Source organism: Vanellus vanellus (genome assembly GCF_965231255.1).
Source record: "Vanellus vanellus genome assembly, chromosome: 5".
Taxonomy (NCBI): domain Eukaryota; kingdom Metazoa; phylum Chordata; class Aves; order Charadriiformes; family Charadriidae; genus Vanellus; species Vanellus vanellus.
The window spans coordinates 65,799,535-65,827,032 of record NC_138910.1 but is presented as its reverse complement, the minus strand read 5'-3'; the positions used below and the strand labels follow the sequence as shown (position 1 = coordinate 65,827,032).

General features: G+C 36.9%; 1 protein-coding gene across 1 annotated transcript in view; it reads left to right on the top strand.

Moving 5' to 3' along the window:
• Positions 1–26,031, top strand: part of DNAI3 (dynein axonemal intermediate chain 3) — a 29,757-nt gene extending 3,726 nt beyond the window's left edge. Inside the window, exons 2-23 of the mRNA XM_082483886.1 lie at positions 2,155–2,287; positions 3,666–3,704; positions 7,930–8,111; positions 8,681–8,785; positions 9,646–9,816; positions 11,301–11,500; positions 11,776–11,892; positions 12,589–12,779; positions 13,689–13,813; positions 13,917–14,006; positions 14,449–14,538; positions 15,253–15,381; positions 17,357–17,430; positions 18,836–18,983; positions 19,739–19,826; positions 20,815–20,945; positions 21,782–21,845; positions 22,265–22,395; positions 23,060–23,264; positions 23,696–23,787; positions 25,200–25,327; positions 25,903–26,031. Of these exons, the coding sequence (XP_082340012.1) occupies positions 2,170–2,287; positions 3,666–3,704; positions 7,930–8,111; positions 8,681–8,785; positions 9,646–9,816; positions 11,301–11,500; positions 11,776–11,892; positions 12,589–12,779; positions 13,689–13,813; positions 13,917–14,006; positions 14,449–14,538; positions 15,253–15,381; positions 17,357–17,430; positions 18,836–18,983; positions 19,739–19,826; positions 20,815–20,945; positions 21,782–21,845; positions 22,265–22,395; positions 23,060–23,264; positions 23,696–23,787; positions 25,200–25,327; positions 25,903–25,909 (2,625 nt within the window). The 5' untranslated portion in view covers positions 2,155–2,169 and the 3' untranslated portion in view covers positions 25,910–26,031. The remainder of the gene's footprint in view (positions 1–2,154; positions 2,288–3,665; positions 3,705–7,929; positions 8,112–8,680; positions 8,786–9,645; positions 9,817–11,300; positions 11,501–11,775; positions 11,893–12,588; positions 12,780–13,688; positions 13,814–13,916; positions 14,007–14,448; positions 14,539–15,252; positions 15,382–17,356; positions 17,431–18,835; positions 18,984–19,738; positions 19,827–20,814; positions 20,946–21,781; positions 21,846–22,264; positions 22,396–23,059; positions 23,265–23,695; positions 23,788–25,199; positions 25,328–25,902) is intronic.
• The last annotated feature ends 1,467 nt before the right edge of the window (positions 26,032–27,498 follow it).

Below are 27,498 nucleotides of genomic sequence, written 5' to 3'. Positions count from 1 at the left end.
ATCTGAAAGATCCAGTATGATAGAGAAAAAACCCTACGGATTTATAGAGCATATTTTTCTATTTTGACTGGTGGGAAAAAGAAAAATGCAAAACTGTAATAAGAATGTCAGACTATGCTCCCATTAAAGTCAACAGCAAAATTTACCTTGAATTCATGGGAATTTAACATAGATCCCAAACCCAGGCTATACCACCAGGCTATAATCCATGACCTATATCTTGCCATCAGTGGCCATCTCCAAACTAAAATTCAGATTAGAAGCTAAAATGATATTGCTTGCTTCTGGAGTATTTGAGAACTGTATTACAAAACAGAAAAACACTGTTTCTCACTCTGGGAATGAAAGACCATCCCAAAGCCAGGATGCCCACTGAAATTGCAAATGCACAGGCCACGGCATGTTTGTTTTAATGCTCACACTATTTTAGGCATTTCAATTGGGAAAGTCTCAAGGTAGAACATTTATTTTATAAACTCACCTTTTCACCTTGAGCATCTTGACAGTAAATGGACCGTTCACATGTGCAGGCAGACAGGCTGTAGCTCCTATAAGAGTTCATCAGAAATAGTTATGTCATGACACAGTTCTTGAAGGTGTCGTCTCTTTCTGTCCTATAAGTGCATCTGCTTTCCTCTCATTAGTGTTAAAATTGTAATAGCATCCAAATACTGTAGGTTCTTTGTAGACAAAAAGGCCAATGGAATCCTGGGCTGCATAGGGAAGAGTGTGGCCAGTAGGTCAAGGGAGGTCATTCTCCCCTTCTACTCTGCACTGGTGAGGCCACAACTGGAATACTGTGTCCAGTTCTGGGCTCCCCAGTTCAAGAGGGACAGAGTCCAGTGTAGGGCAACTAAGATGATTAAGGGATTGGAGCATCTCCCTTATGAGGAAAGGCTGAGAGAGCTGGGACTCTTTAGCCTGGAGAAGAGAAGGCTGAGGGGAGACCTTATTATGGCGTACAAGTATCTAAAGGGTGGGTTGAAGGAGAACGGAGCCAGGCTCTTTTCAATGGTTCCCAGTGACAGGACGAGGGGCAATGGGCACAAGTTAGAACATAGGAAGTTCTGTTCAAATACACGGAAAAACTTCTTTACGGTGAGGGTGACAGAGCACTGGCACAGGCTGCCCAGGGAGGTTGTGGAGTCCCCTTCTCTGGAGATTTTCAAGACCTGCCTGGATGCAGTCCTGAGTAATGTGCTCTAGGCAATCCTGCTTTAGCAGGGGAGTTGGACTAGATGATCTCTAGAGGTCCCTTCCAACTCTGAAACTCCGTGATTCCATGATTTAAAAAATAGTTCCTCTCCCAGTCAGTTTACAGTCTTAAAAAAAAAAAGTGGGAACATGGAAGAGGGAGGACACAAACAAACTGAGAGTCCCACTGTTCTTATCCCAGTTGAATGCCTCTGGCTGTTCAATAATAACATCAAACAATTTTCAATACTTCTAACAGAGTTTGGACTATCCCCATTTAGTTGTCCTATCGGCTGCTATGTGTGTACCTTCCACATGATGGTGCTGTCCGGTCTGTCCATTGGGCAGGCTGTATTGCATTTCCTTCTTTGCAATGCAACTGAGCCTTTTCTATGCTGCTGCTCTCGTCCTTATTCTAGATATTGGGAAGAAGGAGAGTAAATGAAAAAAGAGTAGCTTGCTATACAGCATCACCTCCAGCTGCGTCATTGCTACATGTAATTATGCATACAACTTCTTTCCAAGTTTGTCCTCCACAGAGCTACACTGAAAAATTAATTGGAAATAGAAAAGCACAGAAATGTCTTGTGCAGCTGAGTCAGGATTTAAACTTAAGGACATTGGGACAAATATTTACAACTGGAGGATTTTTACCTGCACTCTTCCCAGTGTAGCTCAGGACCTTGGCTTTCTGTAAGGGAAACCCCTATCCTAATTTAACCTTTCACTGTTTTGGATAATCAGTTTCCATACTTGCTCACCCTAGACAGAAGAAGTATTTCCAGCTATTACATATATCAAAATACACTTTATGATTTAAAATTATGGAATATAACTTTGGCTGCACATGAAAATATTACTCTAATGATAAACTACATAAAGTCATGGTCCAAATTGTCACTTGTACATGGTACATTCTGTTGTCTGTTTAAAGTTTATTGATGATATGTCTTTCTCTAGAGAAATCTGAAAAAAATGTCAGAAAATCTCATCTCCAGCAAGACTTCCTTGAAAGGTCCAAAAACCTCAGCAAAGAAACAGAAAGGTGAAAACAAAGCGAAGAAATCCTCAAAAGGAAAACAAACACAACTTGGTATGTAAGGTACAGCAGCAATGAAACAAGCAGTAATCTGGTCTCACATGACAGCTACCTTAATTATTTTGGGCCCATGGATTTAATTAAACATGAGATAAGTTAGAATATGCTATTTTATATAAATAACTGAGAGATCTACAATTACTGATTATGGGTTTGTAACCAATATATGGAACATAACAAAGCTACATCGCAATATTTACGCTTTGTCCTGCTAGTTTAGATTTAATAGTTTGTTGTGCCATAATAACAGTATTGAATGGGAAAATGGGAGGTTTAATATATATGAAGTGGGGAGATTCACAAAAGCCCAGGGAGAGAACATCAGGCAGAGAGTGGTGTCCCCAGAAGCAGGAGTTAAAGTGCTCAGGATCACACCATAAAGGTACAATAATACAGCTCGAAAATACACTAGTCTCACAATTTAATTTTGCCGTGCATTTTATTGTTTGGTTTTTTTTTTCCATGAGATGTACCAAGATACTGTTCTCACTTGTCTCATTTATAAAGTGTATAGATAATGAAGTGTAATGCTAACGAGCCTTTGCTATATACTAATATTTTTTTTCCAATGATTCATGCACATTTGCAGAAAAGGTGGGAATGTATTCTTGTTTGAGTTTAATTTGGCTTGTTTCATAGATTATTTTTTTTTCTGCCATGACCACCACCTTCCTGAAGCGCTTTCACCTTTTAATCACCTTTTCCCTCCCAGCTGATTAATAGCTGTTGTGCTGTAGAGAATATTCTGCACATCAGTGCTAATCTCGTCCTGTCCTGCCTTGCTGGGAGTTTTGCAGACCCTCTTCTTAGGAGCTGAAGAAAGCCTGGCTCCTGCAGCACCCTGCCACCCAGAACATGCCTGCCCACCTCACCACTGTCAGAGGGGACTAATGTCCGCTCCTACCTGCACACCTGCCAGTTCTGCTACTCTCTGCTGTTAGCCAGCCCTGCCCATTTATCTCCTCTTCACATGACACTATTTACATGATAATTGCCCCAGGCAGGTGCTATCAGGTAGCAGGCAATGCAGTTTTCAACCATAGAAACTGCATTGTGTACCATAAGATGACAGATTTCTTACGGCTTCTCTCTTATGCAGACCACCTGCTCAAAATAAAAATGAATTTTAAATCTCCATGGTTTCAAAATATGCTAACATCACCTTAGGATACAAACCTCTTTTAAAAGGCTTCACTCATTTTCTGTGTTAAATTTGAACTGAATAGAAATTATTTTTTGTTTCCTCTTCACGGTTTAGCTTTAAATACATAGAGAAATTTTAATTATTGCCCTAGCAAGGAAAGGACTAACTATTTGTAGTTACATTGTTAGGAAGAAAATTTACAGATAACATCAAGTTGTTATATTTCAGGTGAAAACGATGAAGTTGATCTTTCTATGGCCGGTATAGGTAAGTGCTATGATGACTACGCTTTAAAGTAATAGTTCTGGAATACTTCAAGCATTGTGAAGCTTCAATGTTACTAATTCCAGGGAATGAAAATGAAAGATTTTTTATGAATGATAAAAATTAGAAACTATTAAGAAATGCAGCTATTACAGTAGTGATTACTGTACCACTCTGAGTAGCAGGCAGTGCAGCATGGAATGCTGAAACAGGTATGGATTTGTAGAAGATGTTTTTATCTTGGGTTGAGAGGAGTTGGGATGAGGGGAAATAAAAAGCATCACAACAGCATTATAGGGTGCAAAATGTTTGCATTTAGTAATACTTAAGCAATTGAAAGAAAAACTTGAAATATTTTTATCATTTTTTAATCTTTGATCTTTGTCAAATTATTAAATCTGGTGAAAAGATGATTTTTAGCATATCACTTGTGGGTTTTAATCATAGATATCAATAGGCATTGATTAACATCTTTTGCTTTGTAGGGAAAAAAAATCTGCTGTTTAAAAGTCAAAAGATACCAAGCATTTCTTTTGGCTTATGTGCACGAAAAGTGCAGTTTTAAGCATGGTCATAGTTTAGAGCTAAAATATGGAATTATTTTAATTGAAATATATTCTTTTTTCTTAAACACCAAATAATTTTTAAATGTTTTTTTCACATTTCTGGTTGGATTTTTCTTCTGACCTGATTTGTGCAATTCTTCCTCAGGTATAGCTTGATGTCAATGTAAAATTTATCTGCGATTTACAGGAACAGCCCAAAGAGTTATCTTTTTCATTGGCTTTTATCAGTACAGCTTTTATTGCTAAAAGCTAAAACAATGTGGCAAACTAGGAATATACAAACTAGGTAATGTTTAAAGAAATCGTAAATCATTTTTCTTCCTACACGATCCTATTGGCACACGAGTGGAAGTGAAAATGGCACTCTGATTAGCATCACCAAAATGACTAAGCTGCAATTAATGAAAATGGACAATAAGTGGTCCCTCAAATGATGAAAGTGTTGCTTTAAAAAAAAAAAAAAATAATGTATTTTTGGTGTTCCTGGAGAGACATAAGTTTTGCAGTAAGAGAGAATTTTACCTCCACCTAGTGGCAAATACGGTTAGAGCCGTAATATCTAAACTATTGCTAGAAACGTGTTGCTGAAAGCAGGAAAATAATGCTACTGTATGCAGATACTGTCTGTCCAGGATTTAAACTGTATGTATGGTATCTCCCTAGCATAAGACCTGCAAGTGTTATTTACTTCTCTTAGACCTTCTTGGTCCTTTGTGAATTTGTCATAGCACTAACAGCTGTTGACTGTTAACAACTGACAGCACAGTTTACTATTAGAAAACAATGTGAAGCCTCTGATTAGATGCTACACACTTCTTACTGGAAAAGAGCATTCAATAAAAATTTTCGTAATAGTAAGAGTTCCAGTATTAGCTCCTTATAGTGTAGAATCTGTTATAATACAGAATTCTATAACATAGAATTTTAGTCCTTTAGACTAAAAGATGTACATTTTTAACTTGTACTTATAGCGAGAGAGCATTGAAGAAAATAGACTATCTGTCCTACTCTGGTCCCTCTTGTAGTAATGTCTATTGTATTTTTGCTTGGCTTTAATGCATGCTTTTATTTTTTCATTTGACATTGAAATCTACATCTCTGAAAATATTTTTTTAGCATTAGCATTTGTGGACAAGCTGTATGCATGATTCAGCATTTTAAAAAATAACATCATACAAGCTTCTTGAATAAACAACAGTTAGTCCTGGTTGGAATTTTTGATGTATCAAAAAACCCCAACCCTGACTGTTTGGGTTTCCTTTGATTTATTTGAACCATGGGAATAATCTTCTGAAAAAAATTCACATAAGAATCAGCAAATTATGTTTATAATTTTTCTGTAGGTTTTAGCCCTTCTAATTGCACTAGCCACATAACCAACTCCGAGGACGGTGATGTGTTTTGTACACAACTTTTTGTATTTTGTTCCTTTGCTTTCCTGTCTATTCTGTGGACATGTGAGCGAGCTGCGCACAGCAGAGGATGGAAGTTGCATTCTGTTTTAGTGCACAGCTCTAGGTTTCTATCCTCTTTCTGTCCTATGAAATTTAATTTGCAAAGGGAGGTCTAATTTTTTTTTTCCTCCAATATATCAAAATGTAAAGTATATCTGTACTGTTGCAGTTTGTACTAGGGTTTGAGTCTGCTTCCTAATGACATCCTAATGAGGCCTTGTGCCCTTGGCTAGAGCGACCTGGGAGTCCTGCAGATCAACTTTTGCAGTTCCTTAAAAGGATTAAATGTTTCCAATCACCCTGGAATGAACACTTTTTCTGAGCCTGGTCTCATAGCCAAATTGATAAGCAAAAGAAGAATCTAGATCTTGGCCTCATTAGCTACAGAGAGTAGGTGTCAAAAAGGCAAGCATGGGGACTCTGGAAGATAAATGAGTCCTGGCTTGGTCTGCTGTTACCAACAGTGAGTTTGCCCCAGGTGACTTTCAGAGGTCTTTCCCAATCACCATCCCTATGATTTTGTATTTTTTTTGAAGCATCCACACAGAAATCTCTGAGATATCAAAAAGGAAAGTCACGCAATCTTGACTACAACTTGTGAAGACAGTGAACTAATGGACTGTACATGCTACAAATGGATTGTCTATGCTACAAAACAACTAGTGAACGCCAAGTAAATCATACTTGGTTTAGTGCCTGGTATGCCAGAAGCATCGTACATGTCATTAATTTTAGTGATGACTACAGCAGAGCTGGTGCAGTGGAGGAGCAGCACTGAAAGATTTTAAAGGATAAATGTCAGATTCATCAAACATTATGTATTATGTGATAGGCTTATGCAGAGATTTAGCTTCCCGGATGATAGAGATTAAGAAGGATTTATTGTTTTGTCAGTCCTTGTTGGCTTAGAGATGGCTTCTCAAAACATGCTGAGCCAGCTGGTCAGTGTCATCATTTTAGATATATGAACTTCAATTTAAGGCACACACAAGGAGAAAAATATCACAGGTTCTGGGAATTAAGATAAAATATTAAATAACTCAAACTAAGAAAGTAGAGTGAAACAAAGAAGATAGAAAGTATCAGCTATTATTACAAAAGCCAGCCCATTTCAGTACATAAAAATCCCATGTATACATGTCTCTACGTCTTTTCCACTTTCCAGTTTATCAAAAAGATGAACATTCAAACTGAATGCTTACTAGCCTTCTCAGACAAAAGTATAGTGGCCTTTATGCTCTTACATATGGTATGAGTCTGCTGGCATGGCAGTATTGCAAAGGAAGAGAGAGTCTCTTAGGCGGCAGGATTCAACTAGCTGGATCCTATAGTGATCTTAATCACTTATAGCTGTTATGTAAGCCAGAAGGCAGAACATGTAATTTGGGAAGGACCAATGTTACATACATAAAGCTGACACACACTTAACAAGAAGCACTGTATATTGTTTTCAGGTTGAGTGTTTGCAAAGCACAGTCACTGGGTCACCTAACAGCACCCAGCCTCACTAAAAACAATGAAGGTAATGGTGCCAGAGGTAGGATAAGAAATAGCTGTCTTGTTCTGAATTAATATGGATGAACCTGACAGAGATTATGTGTGTAGAAACCAATAGCTGTATATTCTCCAGCAAAGCTGAAAATGAAGTCTTGTATCTGGCTTGAATCTTAGTGACCTTGCTTTTGTCTCACCTATTAGTTGAGAAATAGACTCAACTGCAGCCTGAACTGGATGAGAGGAAGATTAAAGTCCAAAATCAGAAAAGCATCCTTATTTGGGATGGTATTGAAGCCTTGTTTAGATTAAACATTGGCTTGACATGGCGTTGCTCTCCAGGGAAGGACTAGAGTATATTTATTCAAGGGCTCTTAAATCAGAGCTATGCCGTTGTGTCCTTAATGAATTAAAAACAGTCAATTAATGCCTCTTCACTAAAGCTCTTAATCACCTGTTGATCAAGAGGGGGAAAATGCTCATACTAGGAATAACATATTCATTAAGTAGAAAATGTTAGGTAGAGTCTTTTCCAAGATTAACAACGTGTAATATAATTTGTATTCTGTGTCTTCCAAAATAGAAAAAACTAAGCACAGAGTTTCAGAGGCGTTCTGTTAGGAAACAGTAAAGACCCAGTGTTATTAAGGTATATGTTTATGTTTAAACAACACTCTGAATTTGTTTATCATGCAATTTTGCTTTCTTTCATAGGCCACCCAGAAATCTTTCCTTTAGTTTTCACTACAAAGACCCAAGAAATTTTTAATTGCCGAGTTGATGAAGATGTCACAGAAGAAAATTGTTTCAAACTTATTAAAAAAGAGGACATCATTCAGGACCTGAAAACAAGAGCTGCAATTTCTGATTTTCACCCTGTTAAAAAAGTTGTCCTAGTATGTAGCTTCTCACTTTAAAACTTCATGCTCTCAGAGTATATATTCTTGTAATGATAAAGTCTGTCCTTGTTTGAATGGGTGCATACACCAATGCTGTCATATCCAAAAGCTATATAAGTCATGGATCACTATGAACTCAAAATTTCTCATGGCTCACCATGCATGTTTGGGTTATTTTGTTGCTGTTGGGTTTTTTTTTGCTAATGTTAGATTGAAAATATGCCAGAAGTAACATAAATGTTACTAGTTTTGTTTCTGTTAACTGGCAAAGCATCATATATTTTGGCTTCCCCTAATTCATGGCCTACTCATTGAGAATCATTAAAAGAGTTTCTTTTCTATTTAATTCTCAGTATGAAAAGATTAGTTTTATCCCAGACTTATTTTTATTACAAAATAAAATCCATCTGTTCTTTTCAATTAGCACACTAAATTCTCTGTTAAGACCACAATATTAACCAAAGATACTGAATTTACACTAGTGGTACCTTTGCCAGTCACAGGCTTATGTGTGTTTTGGATGTTATTTGCTTACTGTTTTCCACTTGTTGTTTTAATTAAAATAGGAATATCCAGGGGAAGAACTTTTGGTAGTTTTTGATGCAAAGTTCCAGTATGGACAGAATTTTTACCTTGTTGCTTCTGAGGAAGCCAAGGAAAACCTTCTGAAGGTAAGAAAATCCAAGTATACCACGGCATTCTTCTATCTATGAGTATTTCAGAATCTTGTCTCAAACCTATACTTCAGGAATGGTATTGTATTTGTAAGCATCTGATATACTTAGCATGCCAGAATGGTTCTCTAAAAGTTAATCTGATAATGAAAAAATATGTGTATCGCTGTAAGAATATCTTTTATACTGAGAGAGACTGAATGCAATTTTTGTATTTTACTTCAGAGGGCCAGTATAACCCCCATTGCTGCATTTTTTATCATAAGCAATGTTATCATTTCCTCTGCCAAGACCCAGGTTTCTAAGTAAGACATAAAAGTAGAAGACTAATATATTGGGCATCTTCAAAGAAATATACTCATTTTTCACAATATGTATGTACACGTTCTTCAAATCATACTTCAAAACGTTCATGACTTCTAAATAAGTCTGGATACATTTTCCCCTTGTGCATTGCATCATAGGAGAAGGTTTATGGGCAGATTATATAATTTTTCCATGAGTTTGTCACCCAGCATCAGAAGTAACAATTGAAAGAAAAGCAAATTGCAATTCCAAGCAGGACGGCCTAATGTAGAAAATCACTATAAATTCTTTTCTATATAACAGTGATTTGCAGTACCTCTTTAGTAGTTTAATATTTAATATGTAACATTTATCAGAAAATTCTAATGCATAAATGAATGAATGGTACCTAATCCGATTGTACCCAGGGGCACTGTATAGCTACACTTATTGCATTGAGACAAAAGTAAAGAATGTGCGAATAAAGACTGAAAAAAGGGTTTCTAGTTCATACTTGCATTTCAGTAACAAATTTTTGAAAAAGCAGTATTTTGCACTGTTTGATGTCACAGCCTCTAGAAACTACTGAAGAAAAAGAAGAAGAAAAAGAAGAAGAAGAAGAAGAAAATAGAGAGGCAACCCTGGAAGTCCATCCTTATAAGCCTCCTGTCCACAAACCTTGGGTTTCTCTTGGCAGTGAAAAGGAAGTTGAAGAAGAATCTGTTAAAGAAACTGTTACAAAGGTCAGAATCAACTCACATTACTCAATCAAATAAATATCACAAAACCAAATTTATTTTAAGTTCATTTAAAAAACCATCAGAAAATTGTAAGTTTTGATTCTAGTTTTTCTTGGGGTCTTTGAAGAAAACAAAAAAAAGAGAGAGAACGAGGCTCAACTTTTAACAAAAACTGAAAGTGCTGCAAACATTTTTTTTTTTTTTTTTTTTACTACTCTGTTCTCTTTAACTCCTGCAAATAAGGCATGTGAAACTGTATTGGACATATCTACTTAAGCAGTAAGTTCAATATCTGGTCATTAGCATCTCTACCACTTTTTGCTCTATTTACTACCTTGCCATATTACAAATTGAGTCATTGTAATTATATTCTAAGGACCTAGTTCTCGTTCCATGGAGCCCAATGAACTGTTTTCATTACATGGATGGTATTTAAGTAGCATGCAAGATTTGGAAAGGCTTTCTGCCTCAGAATAAGTGTTACCTGCTATGGGTTATTACAAGCTGATTTTACAGAAAGACCTATTTGATTAACTACACCTACAGCTTATACTGAGAAAAAAGGAGACTCACTCACAGCTGTCACCTAACTTGTGACATGTGGGGCATCTTCAAGCATTTAACTGTCCTTCAGTGATTTTCAGTCAATACCTAAATCCCTGTTCAGGGAAGACTGGCTAAGTTTTGATAGTTCTCAGCAACTGGACATCTTGCTTGTACTTAAAAAGATGTCTGATCTAAAACTAATTCAGAGTTGGTCACTAAATTTAACCCACATTCACAGTCTAAGTATTGTGTATTCTATCTTGCTGGCAAGGTCTACTCAGAAGTGTTCTAAGCTTACATTCCTTTCCAGTTCTGTGGGAAGTGCTGGGAAAAAGTACCTGGCTGGGAATTCAAGAAAAAGTAATACCTCGCTACTGCCAGAAATCAAGTGCCTACCTTTTTTTGTGGGTAGAAGTCAAACGACACCCCTTCTTCCTTCGTAGGTCTCACTATAAGGAAACTCGTCACTCAAATTTTTGTGGATCCTCTTTGGCGTACTTTTGTCTCCCTAGACACTGCAAGGGAAGCTGAAATACCTCACCCAAAGCTGAGAATTGCACTAAGAGGGAAGGAATGAAAAGTTAGGTCTTGGAATTCCAATGCAGTAGTACATAAGACCTTCTATAAATGAGTCCTTTAATTAAAGGTGTGGTTTTGATATTGCATTAATTAGAAAATGTAATTCTCTTATCCTACTAGTGGTAATCCAAAACATTACCTAAAGGCAACTTCTTGTTTTAGAAATACAAACATGTCTTCTATTACATATGTAGGTTATTTATACGAGCACTTCAGGATTTCAAAATGCAGAAATGTAAGTAAGCTCAGCACAGAAATCATCAATAGAACTAATTCTACAATTATATGAATGCTGCCATTTTATAGAACAATCATTCCAAAAACTTTATACTCTTTTAACTACAAAAATATCTCTTTTCTAGATTAAGTATATGATTTCTCGAGTACGCAGGAAGTTTGGTGCACCAATTACATTTACTGATCAGAATGCTTCACATGTAAAAGACAGTTACGTTGAATGCACATCCTATCAAGACAAAACATTCAGTATTAAAATGCTTGAAAAAGATGTGGGTGTACAAATGATTCCAAAAATAAGAGAAGCTAGTACTCAGACAAAGTGGTAAGCATGAAAAAATATTTATCAGCTTTATTTATTAAGCTATGCGCTGTTTCTGATCTCAACTAAAGTTATGTAAATTAACTCTTCTGGAGTCAGTTACAAATTGATTAAGAGAACAGAATTGGATGCTCTGTTTGCATCTTCTTTTACTATTTTTCAAAGAGTTTCTAGAAAAACTGATTATATTTAGCTTTTAATTTTACACGTTATGTGGGTTTCTGTCTTTGAAATTGTTTCTGTACTTACTCACATTCAAATTTATTCCAATTGGTTAGGACCTATCCAAAAAATGCAGCCACGCAGTATTTTCCTAGACAGTTGTCCAATGAAGAGAAAGAAGAGAGTCTGTCATCTGAGAAACTCAAAGAATTTCTTACATCAGTACAATTAAGGTAAAATTACTTCAGTAATACACTTTAAAGGCTACCTCAAATAATATAGAATACAAGCAAGAACTCTTGTCTGAGTGGACCATTGTTCTGGTCAAATACTGATTTTTTTTTGTTTCTATATACTTTTTTGTTTTGTTTTGTTTTGTTTTTCTCTCTTGCTTATTATTTTAATATTAAAAATATTAAATTAATATTTCTTTCTATGAAAATCAACATGAAGTCTATACCATATAAATATGCACTTTTGGTTTAAATAGATATTAGAACTATTAAAGTTGATAGTGCCGCATCTTTTTGAACAAGCTGCAAAGCTGATCTTTCAAACACTGCTCCCTCAAGCAGAGGCTTATGCAGAAGAGCAAAGAGCAAATGTCCTACATCCCTTAGTCATGGGTCAAGTCCCACTTACTGACACTTTTTGCACAAGAATTCGACAATTGCACTACACTTGATTGACACAGAACTAGAGTTAAATTCTTGGTACAATTAGTTATTCATATTTAAATTAAATAGGGTTTCCTCACAGTGATGCATCACTGAGAAATTAGTACTTTCTTTTTTTGTTTTTATTACTGTGGTCATAATTTTGTGTAAAAAAAAAAAAAAGCTGCCTCTGTACAGAAATATTTGTGATTCTACTACTGAGTAGTCACACCTGGATTACTGAAAGTGTTAACTGTTCTTTTCACAAAACAGAATGGAAATTGCATTGCAGCAAAATGAAATTATGAACGCTTTTTTTGATGACTGGAAGGCCCTAGCAGAAGATGAAAGCAGTTCTGGTGGCAAGCCAGATGTTTATCTTAAAGCATACCAATCACTCACAGATCTGTGCTATCTCAAGGACAGAACTATTAGCTGCATTTGCTGGCATCCAACCATTTATGGTAATGCAGTTCAAATACTGATTTGAGACTTAAATTACATGTATTATATGACAGCTATAAAATATGCATCTTTCATAAAATTATCAGCTTTTACATTAAAAAAAATATCAAAGCTGATTTAGAATGTCTGAATTGCTGATTTGAGATGAAGTGAAAAATGAACTTTGTAGAGTTCAGACAGGCCATGCAAAGTCCCTCACACTAGCATATAAGTGGTGATCATAGGAAAGGGAAATTTCTCCGTTATGAGACTCATTTAAAGTGCAGCTGCAACTGTGCCAGGTCCTTCTGGTGGCTCTGCGTACCACTGTTGTTCTTCCCATGGCTGGTTCTTGTAGCATGCCTAATACTTGTGAGGAATGCTAGAGCCATGATGGGATGTGGCTCTGCTGTGTGCCAGAGAGCATCACGAGGCATACTAAATGTCTCCTTCTGCTCCCTGTTGTGGATTATTGCTCTATAAAGCCAGGCTTAATGGCACAATTAAGTTCTAGTTAAATGTCCCAACTGCACAGCATACTAATAACCAACCCTGCAGCCTGTGTAGGAAATTAATTCTGCTACAAAAGATTTGATTTCATGATGGGTGGCCAGGACTATATGCCTGTCACATCATTTCAGGTGCAGTATTACACCATTAAGAAGTAGTAGCGCAGAAGTTGAATTGTATCCTGATCCTTAGGTTCTGCAACTCATTGTTAAATAACTTAATCTTAAGTAACAAAAATGATTTCTTCGAAGTTGATCTGTAAAAAGAAAAATATAAATACATGGTTGGGTTTTTGTTTTGTTTTTCTTGTTTGTTTTTTTCACTGTATTCAGAAGGTATAAATGTAAGTCAGAGTAATTAATAGCATGTTGAAACTTGAGTTGTTTCTTCTTAGAAAATTCGTTTTCTCTCTCAATCAGGGATTATAGCAGCGTCAGCAAGAAAGCAGCTTTCTTATGAGGAGCAAGTTAACCTTTCTGCTAAATCATTGCTGCAGCAATCAGTCATACTTTTTTGGAGTTTTTTTGACCCTACTCATCCTCAGGTATTTAATCAGGACTTTTAAATATGCCAAGTGTTTAAATAACAAGAGAACAAACAATCAGTGTGACTGTATTTCTCAACTATTTTGTTTTTCTTCTTTATAGTTAATGTTGGAGTGTCCTGAAGACATTTACTGCTTTCAGTTCAGTCCAAGTGATCCAAATATCATTGTTGGCGGCTGCATCAATGGACAGGTTTTAATTCTCCATTTAAGAATAAAATTGGATATTTCTGTATTTTCTTACAGTATAAAAAATAAGGGTGAAGAGATGTACTCAACATCCATAATAACACATAGTGTCACAAGACAGATATGACAGTCTCAGAAATTCTCTGATCCTGTATTGAAGTTATGCCTGGTTATTCCACAGCTGAGCCATTACTGTATGATGCCTCTTTGCAGTACTGATAAATAGGTCAAGCTGTAAAGGCTCTCTTTTTTTTGCTGTTGAGACAAGCATAGTCTTTCAACTGATTGCATCAGACTGAAGAGGAAATACTTCAAAGACCTCATAAGTTCTACTGCAGAGAGCAAATTTCTTCTTTTTTCCCCAAATCCCCATAAATTGTATTTGAAAATATTGTATTAATATAAAGGATGAAATAATTCGTAATGTACTCAATTTTTTATTGTAGGTTGTGCTGTGGGATATTTCTCAACATGAAGAAAAGCTGCAAAATGCAAAAACTGCTGCTGACGGAATCAAGATGACAGCTGTTAATATGGTGAATGCTTCCATTCTACCTATAGTGTAGTACAACTATATGTCTGGGGTGAAGAGACGCAAAGTTAGAACACAAGTTAGGGGGGAAAAATGGGTGAAGGTATCCCAACTCAAAACAGAGGAGTAGATAATCTTTACAATGAAAGACTAGAAAGAATAAGAAACTTAATGAGTTCATTAAATAAACCCATTATCACAATAGCTGATTAGTCCAGCTTAATAGCTTTACTGCATTTTGTGCAGACTTGGACTTCAGTAAGACTGTTCTTTAATGGGCAGCAGTATATACTCAACTCTTGCCTAATGAAGCCTATCAAATACACATAGCATTTGTCGCTGAATGTAATACTGAAAATGATTCTGGAAGTTTATGGGCAGAAAAAAGGTAGCTTGGAAGATGAGAAGCAGATTTCAGTGGAAGGTGACTGAAAAGGGGATAAGCAGAAGAGAGACCGACAAGCAGAGGAGGAACTAATAACATAAGTGGACGTGCATGTGCCTGTGGAGGCATGTTGGAATTCTTTTCTGAGCTTCATATCCAAAGGCCTGTTTTGATGGTTTCCAAAGGGAAGGTATTAGATGCCTAGAAAGTTCTACAAACTGATCTGAAATATGTGAAGAAGCATTAACAGGATGTAAAGTAACCTTTTTTCTTTGACAGGTCTACTATTGTATTTTGGAAATACACTGATATCTCTTTTTAAAACTTTTCTAGCCATCACTTATGCAAGTCCAGCAGACTAGCACAGAGTCACCTCTAGTGAGATACTGCACAGTCTCTTCCATGCAGTATAGTCATAAAAAAACAGTAACAGATATACATTGGCTGCCAGGTTATTCTGAGGTGAGTTTAAAAATTCACATTTCTTCTTTTTATTGTTTTCCTAATCTACTACCTCAGAAATCAGTGCAAATTCAAGATAAAATATTAATGTTCCAATTATTTATAATACCCTTTATTATTTCTCACTGCATTCTAAATATTAAAAAATCAGGTGCTATTTGTCCTGTTCATTGGGCTTTGCAATGGCGCTGTGTTCGCAACCTGATATGAATCTTCTCATACTGGAAAAAAATTCTGTAGCTTTACTGAAAATTATAATTCAAAATTATAATAAGACTTCCGTATATAAAATATGTTGAATTTCTACTATGAGCAACCCTGTCTGCCATGAAGAATTCAGAGAAATAATTTCAAGTACCTAAATCTCTAGGTACCCAAGAATAGCGTTACTGTAGTTACCTTAATTCTTCAAGGTGCTGCCTGTGTACTCAAAACTCATATTTTCTGTGATGGTTTTAAAGCTCCATAGTACATAGGGTCTATGTAGTTAAAGGGTCCAACACTATTGCAAGAGTATTGGATGCTCATTTACTATCAAAGTACTGCAAATTGTTGCCCAAATTAATTTGAAATGCAAGTGTAGTCAAATGCAAAATAAAACAGCAGGTCAACAGGAAGAAAACGGAGATCTTTAAAAGGTTTATGCAAATTAATATATCAATAATTTTTATAAACAAACTTTTAAGACTTCATAGATACTACAGTCCTTAGCAAAATTACCAGAAAAGCGAGGAAAAGGGTGCACATATAGCATAAACAGAAAGCTGATACAACTGTTTGTTATTAAGCTATGCTACAGTAGTACCCATGGATACCAATTGGTACCAGATGTAAAACATGAAGAAAGGGATTGGATAGCAGAGTGCTGTTGTGGTTTTTGTTGTTTGGGTGGTTTTGTTTTGGGGTTTTTTTTTGCCAAGGTTTAGGCTCAGGAAACTGTGCTCATGTTCATCTGGGATAACAGATACAGGAAAGCTGTGCTTGATAAATAACACTGATAAAGGAATCAGTCAATATTTAGCAATGTGTACTGGGACATACTTTTTGTTACGTAAACATGGAATATGTGTCAGCCTTTGCGCAGCATTACAGTTTTTTATGGCACAGTTCCTAAAATCAGCAGTTTATTTTTACATATCAATGAAAAAGTATTCAGTTATATCCAGAAACTAATCCAGTTTTGCACAGTTGTGAGACTACCATTTTGACTCCAGGTAAGCAACTCATGAATGAAAATAAAAGTAGGATTTGGCCTTGAAAAAAAAAAAAGTGTAGCTGAAACTTTGCCACATGGTTCATAAGTACAATTTTAGCCAAAAATATACATTTTGCATATACCGGAAATTATATTTGATCAGTGCACAGCCTGTAATCACTTGTTCCCCTGCAACTCCTTTCCTTTATTTTTCTGAATAAATTAAAATAAATTTTCTATAAAACACTGACTACTTGGTAAATGATAAGTACTATAAAACCTGCAGAACGCCACGTACACAAACTAAACTATTAATATTTAACATTTGAAGGTACTACTACTATCCTGCAGTGTGGTCTAGCTGAGTAATAATTTGAGAGATGACCCATGGTGTAAACTTGGTGAAGATATATCACTGCCACTACACTTAACTGTTTGAGATAACTTTCTCAATGATTTGCTGTTTGGTTAATCTGGATAAAAATATTTACAAGCATGGCAACGTAAGGAGGGCCTGACTTGCAGCGGTACCAGCAAGTATTTATCCTGCTGACTTCATTTAGCATTTTAGGTGTCTAGATATCAGTTCACTTGAAGTACATTTGTAAAATGTCTTGACTTTATAACTACAGGTTAATAAGTCCTGATTCTCAAACCTTACCCAAGCAGAAACAGACTTAATTTATAGAAGCCCGTTTATGTGTTGAAGTACTTAGAAAAGTGAAATTGTTGTCTCTCATCATCTTCTGCCCCTGTAATTATTATTACTGTTTTTTTTAGGAAAACCAAATGGGTGCTACTTTTGAAAACAGAGCTGAAGTTTGCGTGCAGCTTGTAACCTGCTCCCCTGATTGGTATATACAATACCTGCTCTACAAGACATCTTCCAGTTTCCTTTGGAAAGCTTTATGGAGCATACTCCATGATTTAACTAGCACATTTCTGGATTCCTATCAGCCTATCCTGAATAGCTGAAATTCTGTATGCAGAAGACAAGCCCATCAAGTGCTTGGCCAGTTAAACCCTTTACAGCAATGGCATTAAGGGTTCATTAACTGAAAAACATCACATGTATACATTTATATTCTGTGTATACCTTAAGGAGTGGCTTGGCCACACCTGCATGGGCCTGAAGAGCCACACCACCTCACAGTGATTATGTGACTCTTGCACAAAAACCTATTAATGATTTTGAGGCCAAAGAAATACTGTAAACTATCTTTAAACTTGGAGACTTAGCTGGCAAAATTATTCCATGTGAATCTCCTCTTTTGTGGACTAGATAGTCATGATGGTTATGAGTAAATATTATCCTGTGTGAAAGACTGGCAAGGGGGCAGAATGCAAAAAGTGGAAAGAAATGTTTAGCTTTCACAACAGCAAAAGGCTGAAGGCTCCAAGGCTGCATAGCTGGGCTTAATCATGTATTCGCTAGTTACATGAAAAGGAGGGTCAGAGGCAGCAAAATTTGGTAATGATACAAAGTTATTTTTCCTAATCAAAAACAGAGAAGACTTCAAAGAATTAAGTTAGAAGAAAGATTGCAAATACAATTGTTAGTAAGTTTGCGTTGTAATGCAAGTAGTGCACATGGAAGAAAACTTAAAGTACTCACACACCAGGGCTCCAAATGAAAAGTATTCACCTAAAATAAGAGCAGGGGAATCTCTGTAATGTCATCCATGAAGAGCACAGGCCCTGAGCAACTCCTGTTAGAAAAGGGGAAGAGATGTCAGCAACGAGGAATATTATTGTTGTCTATATCAAATCGGTGAATGAATGTCCAGACTAGAGCAACAGGAACAATCAGAGGGCTGAAAATTCCAATGAGATGACAGATCCAAGGGAGTGGGGCCATTTGCCTTGAATGTCAGCAAATAAATTGGTACACACAAGAACTGGGAATGAGGTTCAATTTGGATTACTAGATTACCTGCTACAGCATTCTGTCCAGTTCTCCGAACTTCCAGGAATTTCACCAGTGCCAGTAACTTCACCCACTAACTTTCCATAAGCAAACTGTATGAATGTTATCTGGCTGCTTTGGTATAGTTAACAACTGATGAAATGAGGATAAAGGAATATATGCCATCATTTACAAAAGAAACTATTAAGTATCCAGAATTTTTCTGCTTTTCAGAGTCCCTATTGCTATGCAAAGTTTGAAGATGAAAGGCTAAAACAAAAAAAATATGTGTAGAAAACTGCATCTGACTTTGAAACAAAACCAGCAAATAATATTATACAATCATTTTGCAGCTCAATATTATTTTGGGATATTCCAGCCACCAAACTTTCTGAACAACCTTCATCTGAGAAAACAGAAGAGGAGGGAATTTTTAATATTCCCCCTGATGTTCCAGATACTCTTAAGCACCTAGATCTCTGCTGGAAACCTCTCATCAAGGTACTGTACACAAATATAGAACAGAAGGATCAAGTAGATATGGCCAGAACGCCATAGGAATGTATTCTTTTGCTTCTCAACTCTTTAATTTTTCCAGCAAATTGTGACTTTCTTGTGAATTTCCTTCTGATTATGAAATGAAAGACTTCCACATTCCTCTTAAACATCAGTAAAACACATTTTGAAAAGCTAACTCACAAGAAACAGCATAACTGCCTCTTAAAAACTGCAGTAGGAGCAAAAGTAGCTGTATTAATTGTCTAAGTTCTTGTCACCGTTTTCAACTGCTCTGCTGCCTATCCCAGTGGGTCAAACTGTTGAAACACGGTCATGGTCAACAGACCCATAATTACCGGCAACACAACAATGACTCTGATGAAAATGGTCATAGCACTTTGTGAAAAAACTGAGGCTGAAAATAATCTGTTGGGTCAAAACCAAAATCATTTTGGACCTGCTGATCTGTGCTGCCCAGAATAGCTGTAGCTGGCACAGTTGAATGCAAGCATGACCACAACAGCTGGGTTTTTTTTTGCTACAAACATGGCAAAATCCTTACAGGGAAAGGATAACAAGACAAACCACAGGTTTGCATTTTCTCTGTGCTTGCACGTGAGGCAGCAAATACTGTTTGTGGAGTATTACAAACACAGTACAAATTGAAAAGACCTGTTCCATTACAGCAGAAAGTCATTTAGTCTTGTACCTCAAATATTTGACAAAATGCGTTAGCAAATACATTTTTTTCTGAACAGATAAACCTGTGCGAAAGTGATATCAACACAGAGTACGGTCCTGTCAGAATTAGTTTAAGGGAACTGCATTATCATTACAAAACCTCAGGTAATATTTTTAATACACCTTATTGGGGAAAATATTTTTAATAATCTGATATTTCAGTATATACTTAATGAAAGCCGAGCAACAAAATGTTGTATAACCAAAGGCGTCTGTGGAAAAAGGTTTCTTAAATATACTGGTATTCAAAGTGTGACATACATGTATTGACTACAAAGATACGTACATGTATTGAATACAAAAAGAGCAGTTCTGTATCCACAGTAACTCTGTCAGGTTTCACTTAATAGCCCATGCAAGCCCCCCACCCAGGTTCTTTATCCCTGAAACAGTATGTCCTTTTCAGCCCTCATAGAATACTATTTTCAGAAAAATAATCCTGGAGTAACAGTATATATTGTAGGTATTTCTGTACTGCTTTGGATAGAGGGGTCACTCTTCACTACAGAATGTGAAATTAGCACTTCATATTCCATAGAGATCAGTTCTTATTATGGTCCTTTGTGGTAGGGACGTACTACTAATCCCTCTGTAAACTTGGCAAGCTGACACACAGGTAGCCCAAGAGTTGGACTACCTGAGAGAGTGACTGCAAACCATGCCAGAAAATGCCTTTCTGGCACTTGAGCTGCTGTGGCATAGTGGCTCCAGTGCACGTTGTCACACCCCAGACTGCAGGAGGCAGGTTGTGCCATTCCCTGGAGCAGAAATGTTAGCTCCTGGTTGCAGCAGCTAAAGGAGATGCGTAAGGGCACTTTCCGCAGAGCCACTGCTGCTGTGTAAAACTGACAAAGAACAGGATGGTGCTACCCTAAGTAGTTGTGCAGGTATGGGAAGCACCGACTTCAGAGCAGCTGCAGCAACAGGGAGATTCCACCAGGAAACAGTTAATCTGCAAAACTGCTGTTTTACTTGGCAGTCTTTCTTCATGTCTCCCCTTGAAATTCCCCTTCCACCTTTATAAGACAAAGGATTTGCTTGCTCTGAGAAACTCCAATGTATAACAAATAGATGTATCCATACTGTTTCCCAGAGAAGGTGCAGTCTCTGAGCACACTAGAAGTCCCTGCCAAAGACAGCCCATATGCAGACATGAGTGCTCCTTCAAGCAAAAATCTGAAAGCACTAGAGAGTATCTCCACCGGCTTTTTTGTTGGAACTGAAGTAAGTGAAAATAATAGATTACTAAGGAAAATGTTAATCCAAAATATCTTTCGACTGAAAAATTAAATAACAGAGTTTTCACAAATGTATGTACTTGCATGTTTTCTTCAGCTGTTAACTAAAAAGATCTTTCTGGACGTGCCACATTTTACTCCCATTTTCATGCATTTAGCTACTTGCTTAAAATAATAATCAAATCCCAATATCTGGTAGACTATGAACCCTTACCTCATGGGCAGAATTAGAAGCCATTTCCAAAATACATTGAAGTTAACTACCTGCTACCAGGAACCAAACAATATTTCCTTATTCCAGAACCCATAAGATTAGTCATATTTTTTTTAGTGTTTCCCCAAACATCTGTGAAAACATTCATACTACAGTTTCCCCAACAACTTATTTCTACTTTAGGAAATCCCAGCTATTCATACCCCTCTACCTACGTATCTAAAATTCCAGAATGTTTCCCAGTTTTGAGTTCACATAGAAATGAAAATTTGGCTTCTAGTTATCTTTTTGCTTCTGGTTACCTTTTCCCCAAACACTGAAGCAAAGTATGACCTGCAAAAACAGAGCACCTAATTCTGCAGGAACGACTGCTACTGCCTACATACATCATGGTAAGTAAAGCTGTTTTGGCCATACATAACTGAAAAATGGTGATCCAAAATTTTAGGTTTTTTTCAGTCATTGGCTGCAAATTTAGGTTTTAAATTACTCAGAACGTATTTAATGATGATTATAATTAAGTAAAGTCACAGCTTAAAAACAAGTCACTTTGATATAAGCCACCAAGCTCTAACGTTAGCATTTACTTGATTTTTCTGGCATCACAGGATGGAGATATTGTTTATTCTGACTGGAAAATGGAAATTGATAGTGACTTGGCAAAACCAGTTGGTAAGTTCAAGTTTCTCAATACCTGTTTAAACCTTGATATGTCGCTAACTTTAAAATATTTGCACCTATACTCTGTCTTTTTAACGTTCTTGCTCATCTGCTATAATACTCTATCTCACTGATGACACCATGATTTAGCAGTGCACCCTCAACAGTGCAAGCAGTTTATCTGTCATGGCAGAATAGCAAAAGCCCTCTCCAGTATCACAGGTGCATCGCTATTTACCTATTGGCACAAGTCATGGAAGTAACTAGATTTGCGGCAATTCCAATTCCTATACCTTGTGAGCAAAAAGAATGGGGCTAGTATTTTTGAAGCCCGTGCTGGATCCTGCACTCGTTTCCCCCCATGTAACTCCCATTGTGAAAATGATCACTAAAGCGCTAGTTACAAGCAACTGCCTTTTTCATTCCATTAGGTCAGAAGCATACTCAGAAATACACCATCCACACTGAAACTATCAACACTCTCCAGAGATCTCCGTTTTTTAAAGATGTCATTCTAAGCATCGGAGGCCGGAATTTTGCCATTTGGAAAGAAGGGGTTACAGTAAGTTACTTTAACACAGCTGTAACATAATTGATAGATATACAAGACAACTGTAACAGCCTCAAAGCTTGTATTTTCAGAAAAGTTTGTAAGTCACAAAGCTTCATAGTTCAGAAGTAAATTTGGTGTAAGAAGAGCTTTTCCTTGTTCTTCAGATCAGAAAATTATTTTTGAAATAGCTTTGTAAACTTATAAAGTTTACTTGTAAACTTTGTAAGCTTGTAAAAACTGTAGCTTCTCAACAAATTATTTCTGCTGCTAGGGAAACTGAAGAATAAAGGCAAAGTGTGCTAAACAGGTCTGAAGAACTCATATTTAGGATGCAGTCTTTTCATCATGTGAAGACAAAGAAATGTGGGGTTTTTTTTACAGTTCTTCTCATGTAGGAATCCAGATTAGCTGCATCTGGCAAAATCTCAAGACCAGAGACTTTAACAGCAGATAGACAGATTACCTTACTGGAAATGAGATATCAGGTTTTGTACTTCCCCACAATTCTTTTTATCTGCAGAAGGTGATACCAATTTTGCCATTGATGTAATTTTTGTGATAGGATCGTTTATATTGTGAATGTTCTCAAATGATAGGAGATTTGAAGTAGTGAATAGATAGTACTGTTTGATTGCTGGATCTATCTTTTATTTGTTTTCCAAAAAAAATTAAGAATGGACCGATCCTTCAGTCAAGCTGCTCTGCAGGAAGATATACTGCGGGACAATGGTCCTTAACAAGACCAGGAGTTTTCTTCATCGGCAGAGATGATGGAAATATAGATATTTGGGACTTGCTGAAGAAAACTCATGAGCCATCTCATTTCCAGAACATCTCCGAATCAATGATCACTTTCATCAGCCCCCGTATTGCCTCACGTATGTTGGTGACTGCACTTTACTGCGCCACCCTGTTTGCACAATGGCCCATGACTCCAAGGCACGCCAGTCTTGTTACAGACTATCTTATATAATAGATGATAAACACTTATTTCTACTAATTTAACACTGCACTGTATATACAAAAATGCATACATCAGTTGTAACTGTACTACCACGGCATAAAGCAACAGAAAATGTTTAATTGAAAAAAAAAACAAAGAAAAAAAGAGTTTGAAGTATAAACTTTAAAGGGAACTTTATTTGTTAAGAAAATAAGAGGGCAATAAGGCTGATTTTTTGCTGCAGTGCACAATAAACCAAAAAGACCACAACAAAAATGAAACCTCTGTAGCTCATGTTTGGGTGGGGGTATGTGTTACTGTTGGAATTTAGATTGTTTATGTGGGTTTTTGTCAAATATCTTTCAGCAAAGCAGCATTTTTTAGCTGTTTCTGATGATCTTGGAGTACTGCATGTTTTGGAAATCTGTCAGACGCTAAGTCACGCTTCGAGGAATGAGGTTTGTAAGAATTTTTATTAATCTCTGTGACACTTTACCCTGAAAACTCCAACACAGAAACAAGCCTGCCTGGAAAAACTTGCCCTCAAATGGATGGCAATTAATTTGAGATCAGTATGGCTGTACTCTCCAAAGATGCCCTGTAGCAAGGCTGGCTTTTCACAGAGCTCAGATAGGAAGAACCTAAAGGAAACCTGGGTGACAATTGGCAGAATTGCATTGCTCCAACTTGGCTACATGAAAACACAGTAAAGGGTTCAGCATTTTTTTGACACATGCATAAAAAGACACCTGGTTTCATGCATTAAAACAATGCTATATAGTACATAGTAATGTAAACATACCTAGTTTCTCTTTCTTTACACCTTCTCGTCCACATTTGCATCCATTTTTTTTCTGTAAATTTGCTACTTCGATTTACACATCTTAGTATCTGATTCTAGCTTAATTAAAGCACAGTTTGCAAACTGTTACTAACATTACCACTCATTCATTCTCTTTTGAAATAAGGACTATCTGTACCAAAGAGCAATGGGAACAACAGAAACAGTTTTAATTTCTCTTTATTTCCACACCATTTTCAGTTGTTGTTTTCCTCCACCTCCCAGCCAAAGATCAAGCTATTGTTTTCATCTCATCCAGTCTAGCAGTCTTCCCTGCTACCTAGTCTGTTGTTTTTACATCACTAAATCTTCTTCTCATCCTATCCCAGTTTTAAGTTAAGTTTATGTATGCACTTAAATAGTCTGTAAACATCCCATAAAGATTTGCTGTGTACAGAGTTACAGTATGTAGCAATATAACACCAGGTCAGCAGCCTCATTTTAGTAAAAGTAACTTTGCCAAAGCAAGGTAAGAGCTAAGTGCTGTAACATAAGGAAACATATGCTGCCCAAATTATGTGTGTTTTGGAACTACACTATTTAGGGCACAGAATTATTAACCTGGGAGCAGTCATTAATATTTAGATTATGTTCATTCTAACTGAAATATTCACTGAAAAATACTATGTTGTTGAACAGACTAATGAAAACTAAAACATAGAATCCCAGATAAATGCATAGTGTAATACTGAAGTATGGTATTTTATGGTTTCTTTGTGCCTGAAGTTAGGTAAGTGAGGATTTGGGCTGATTTAGTGAAATCACTAACCTAAAATTGGTTTAGTCATTTCAGTGCTGATTCCTGAAGGATGATCTACTTTGGGTCAGTGTAATTAAAATTATTTAACCCCGTGCATATTTATATCCAAAATCAACTGGTTTCAATTCACATCTTTATATCATTTTGCTGTAAATTATTTGGATAGAGGTACCTATATTCCCAATATAGATGAATTAATAATACCATTCAGATCATCAGCAATAATTCTGTCTTTGCACGTGTAATTGTGTTTGTCATTGTGTTAATAGCATGCCAACGTACTTGATTATTTTGAAAGAGAAGTCAAATATCTGAAGTACTGTGAACAAGAGTTTCAAGAGTATCAAGAGTTTCAAGCCAAAACAGAACTGAAATGGAGGCACAGAGGGAGAAAACAGTATGTTATACTTGGAATTAAGAAACTTTTCTTTGGGTCTTTAAAAGGAACCTGTTTTGCTAGGCAGTATTTCCCATAGTATTTTCAAAAGTCAGGATGGACATAATCAGAATAGCTTAGCAGCTCCTTATTTCGTATTTACAGTTCTTAGGAGTAGAATAGATGCTCCTAGTTCACGCGAGTTCAGCTCTTGGTCAAGTGAAACTTCTGCAAAAGCATTAGAGCCTATGGACATTTAACAACTATGAGTTTGCTTTTCTTTTTACATCAATTGCTCTTTCAAAAAGTTACATTTTGGCAACTTCCCTGTAAACGTTGCTCCTTGAAGCAAGGAGTGACTCCAGCCTTCAATTCTTTATTCACATAAGAATTTTGCCTATCCATTCTTTGGAAAATGCTTTAATAATACCAACAAATCAACCAAGAAATGACAATACAGTTAATGTTGCCCTAGGTGATACCTATTTTCATTAATTTGTGATAGCATTGATACTATCCACTGAAAAGCAATGGGGTTGCATACAGGTTTCAGAGCTTAACAGTGCATTATTGCCTGGTATGTGTTTTTCCTTCAGAGTATGACTGCTATACAGAAAACAACGATATGGAGGAGCAAGAAAATGCAGACTATACTGTGTTTCTGGAACTGAAGAAGCAGATACTAGCAGATTTAGGACCAGTAAAGGGACAAGAAATACTTTCGTCATCAGATGCTTAGAGCCCATTACCACCTTTAGACCCAGCAAGCTTTTTATTTCAGGACCTTTTCATTTCGGCAGAACATGTTTAACTTCAGAAATAAAGCATCTTGCAGTTAGAGGCTGTTGTTTCATTAACTTTATCCATTTGTTTACTCACAATGTGGTTAGAGAACAACTGTCTTGGGCACACTTCCCCCGCTGTCTTTCATTAATACAGTTACAATGAATATTCTATCTGTTTAAATAATAGTTTTCAAAGTTCTGTGTCTGTCAGGACTCTATAAGCTGTAAAAATCTTAAATACAACTCAGCCAATCAAATCAATGTGCCGGTATTCACCCCTCCAATCTACATCCCCCTGCTCCCACCCCAGTGGAAGTCATTCTACTCCAGTAGTTAGATTCACATAGGCCACCCAAATTCTGATACTCAGCTCTAGCAAGCATCTCCTCCCTCAGCCCCGAAGTATTCACTCCTCTTGAAAACTTAGGGACAAGCGGTAGATTTTGGGGGTTTTTGAGATGTCCGGGACATTTCCTGCTCTGGAGATATGGTGACAGAAAGCACTCCAGAGCAAAGAACACTCACCTGGGATATGTGCAGCCCCGTGCCCCCGACCTGCCGTGGAAGGGAGAAGGGAAGGCATGCAGGCACACCGGTACCTCAGATGACCACAACAATCACAGTAACACAGGAGACAGAAGGAACAATTCCTCACGAAAAGGCTCCACTCTCACCTAAGGGATTTAAAGATCAAAATCATACCCTGAATTTCTCTAATAAATCGATGAGCCATTGTGGCTCATGAAGCATAGGAACAAAGATATTTTTTTACACTAGAGATTATTTCTGTCATTAGCTAGCTTTACCCACAACAACTTCCACAAGCAATTGTTTCCCCAAATGGCATGTGCAGTCACCTGGATTACAACAGGGAAGAGGTGGCCATCACTGCTACAAGAGGATCTATCCCAAGAAGATTGTCACAATGCTCAAAAGGCATCATATAATGCTACTGCTTATGCACTCAACATCAATGCTCCTTCAACAGCAGCAACCTGGCTCTGGTCCCTTAAATGCAGCCACAACAAATATTCACCATGCTTTAAAGTCTTCTGTTTATTACTTAGTACACTTAACGATAGGGGAACCCCTTGCACCTCTGCTGAATCCATACATGGATACACCAAGGGAGGGCCATGTAAATTAGTAAACAAGTTTCAGAGGCGGCTGAACCTAAAGCATAGATCTGACCACACTATTCATAAACCCTTCAAACTTCGCAGGCTGAACCACTTTTACTTGCCGTGATCAGATTAGAAAATGATTGTTACCTAAGCCTGGCAAATGCTTACAAACAGAAAACCAAAGCCATTAAAATATATTACTCCCTCTAAGAAATCAGTAGTGTTTAGAACAAACAGCTTTTACCGAGCACACTGTGGCTGTTGAGCGTGTGCATTTCCGTCA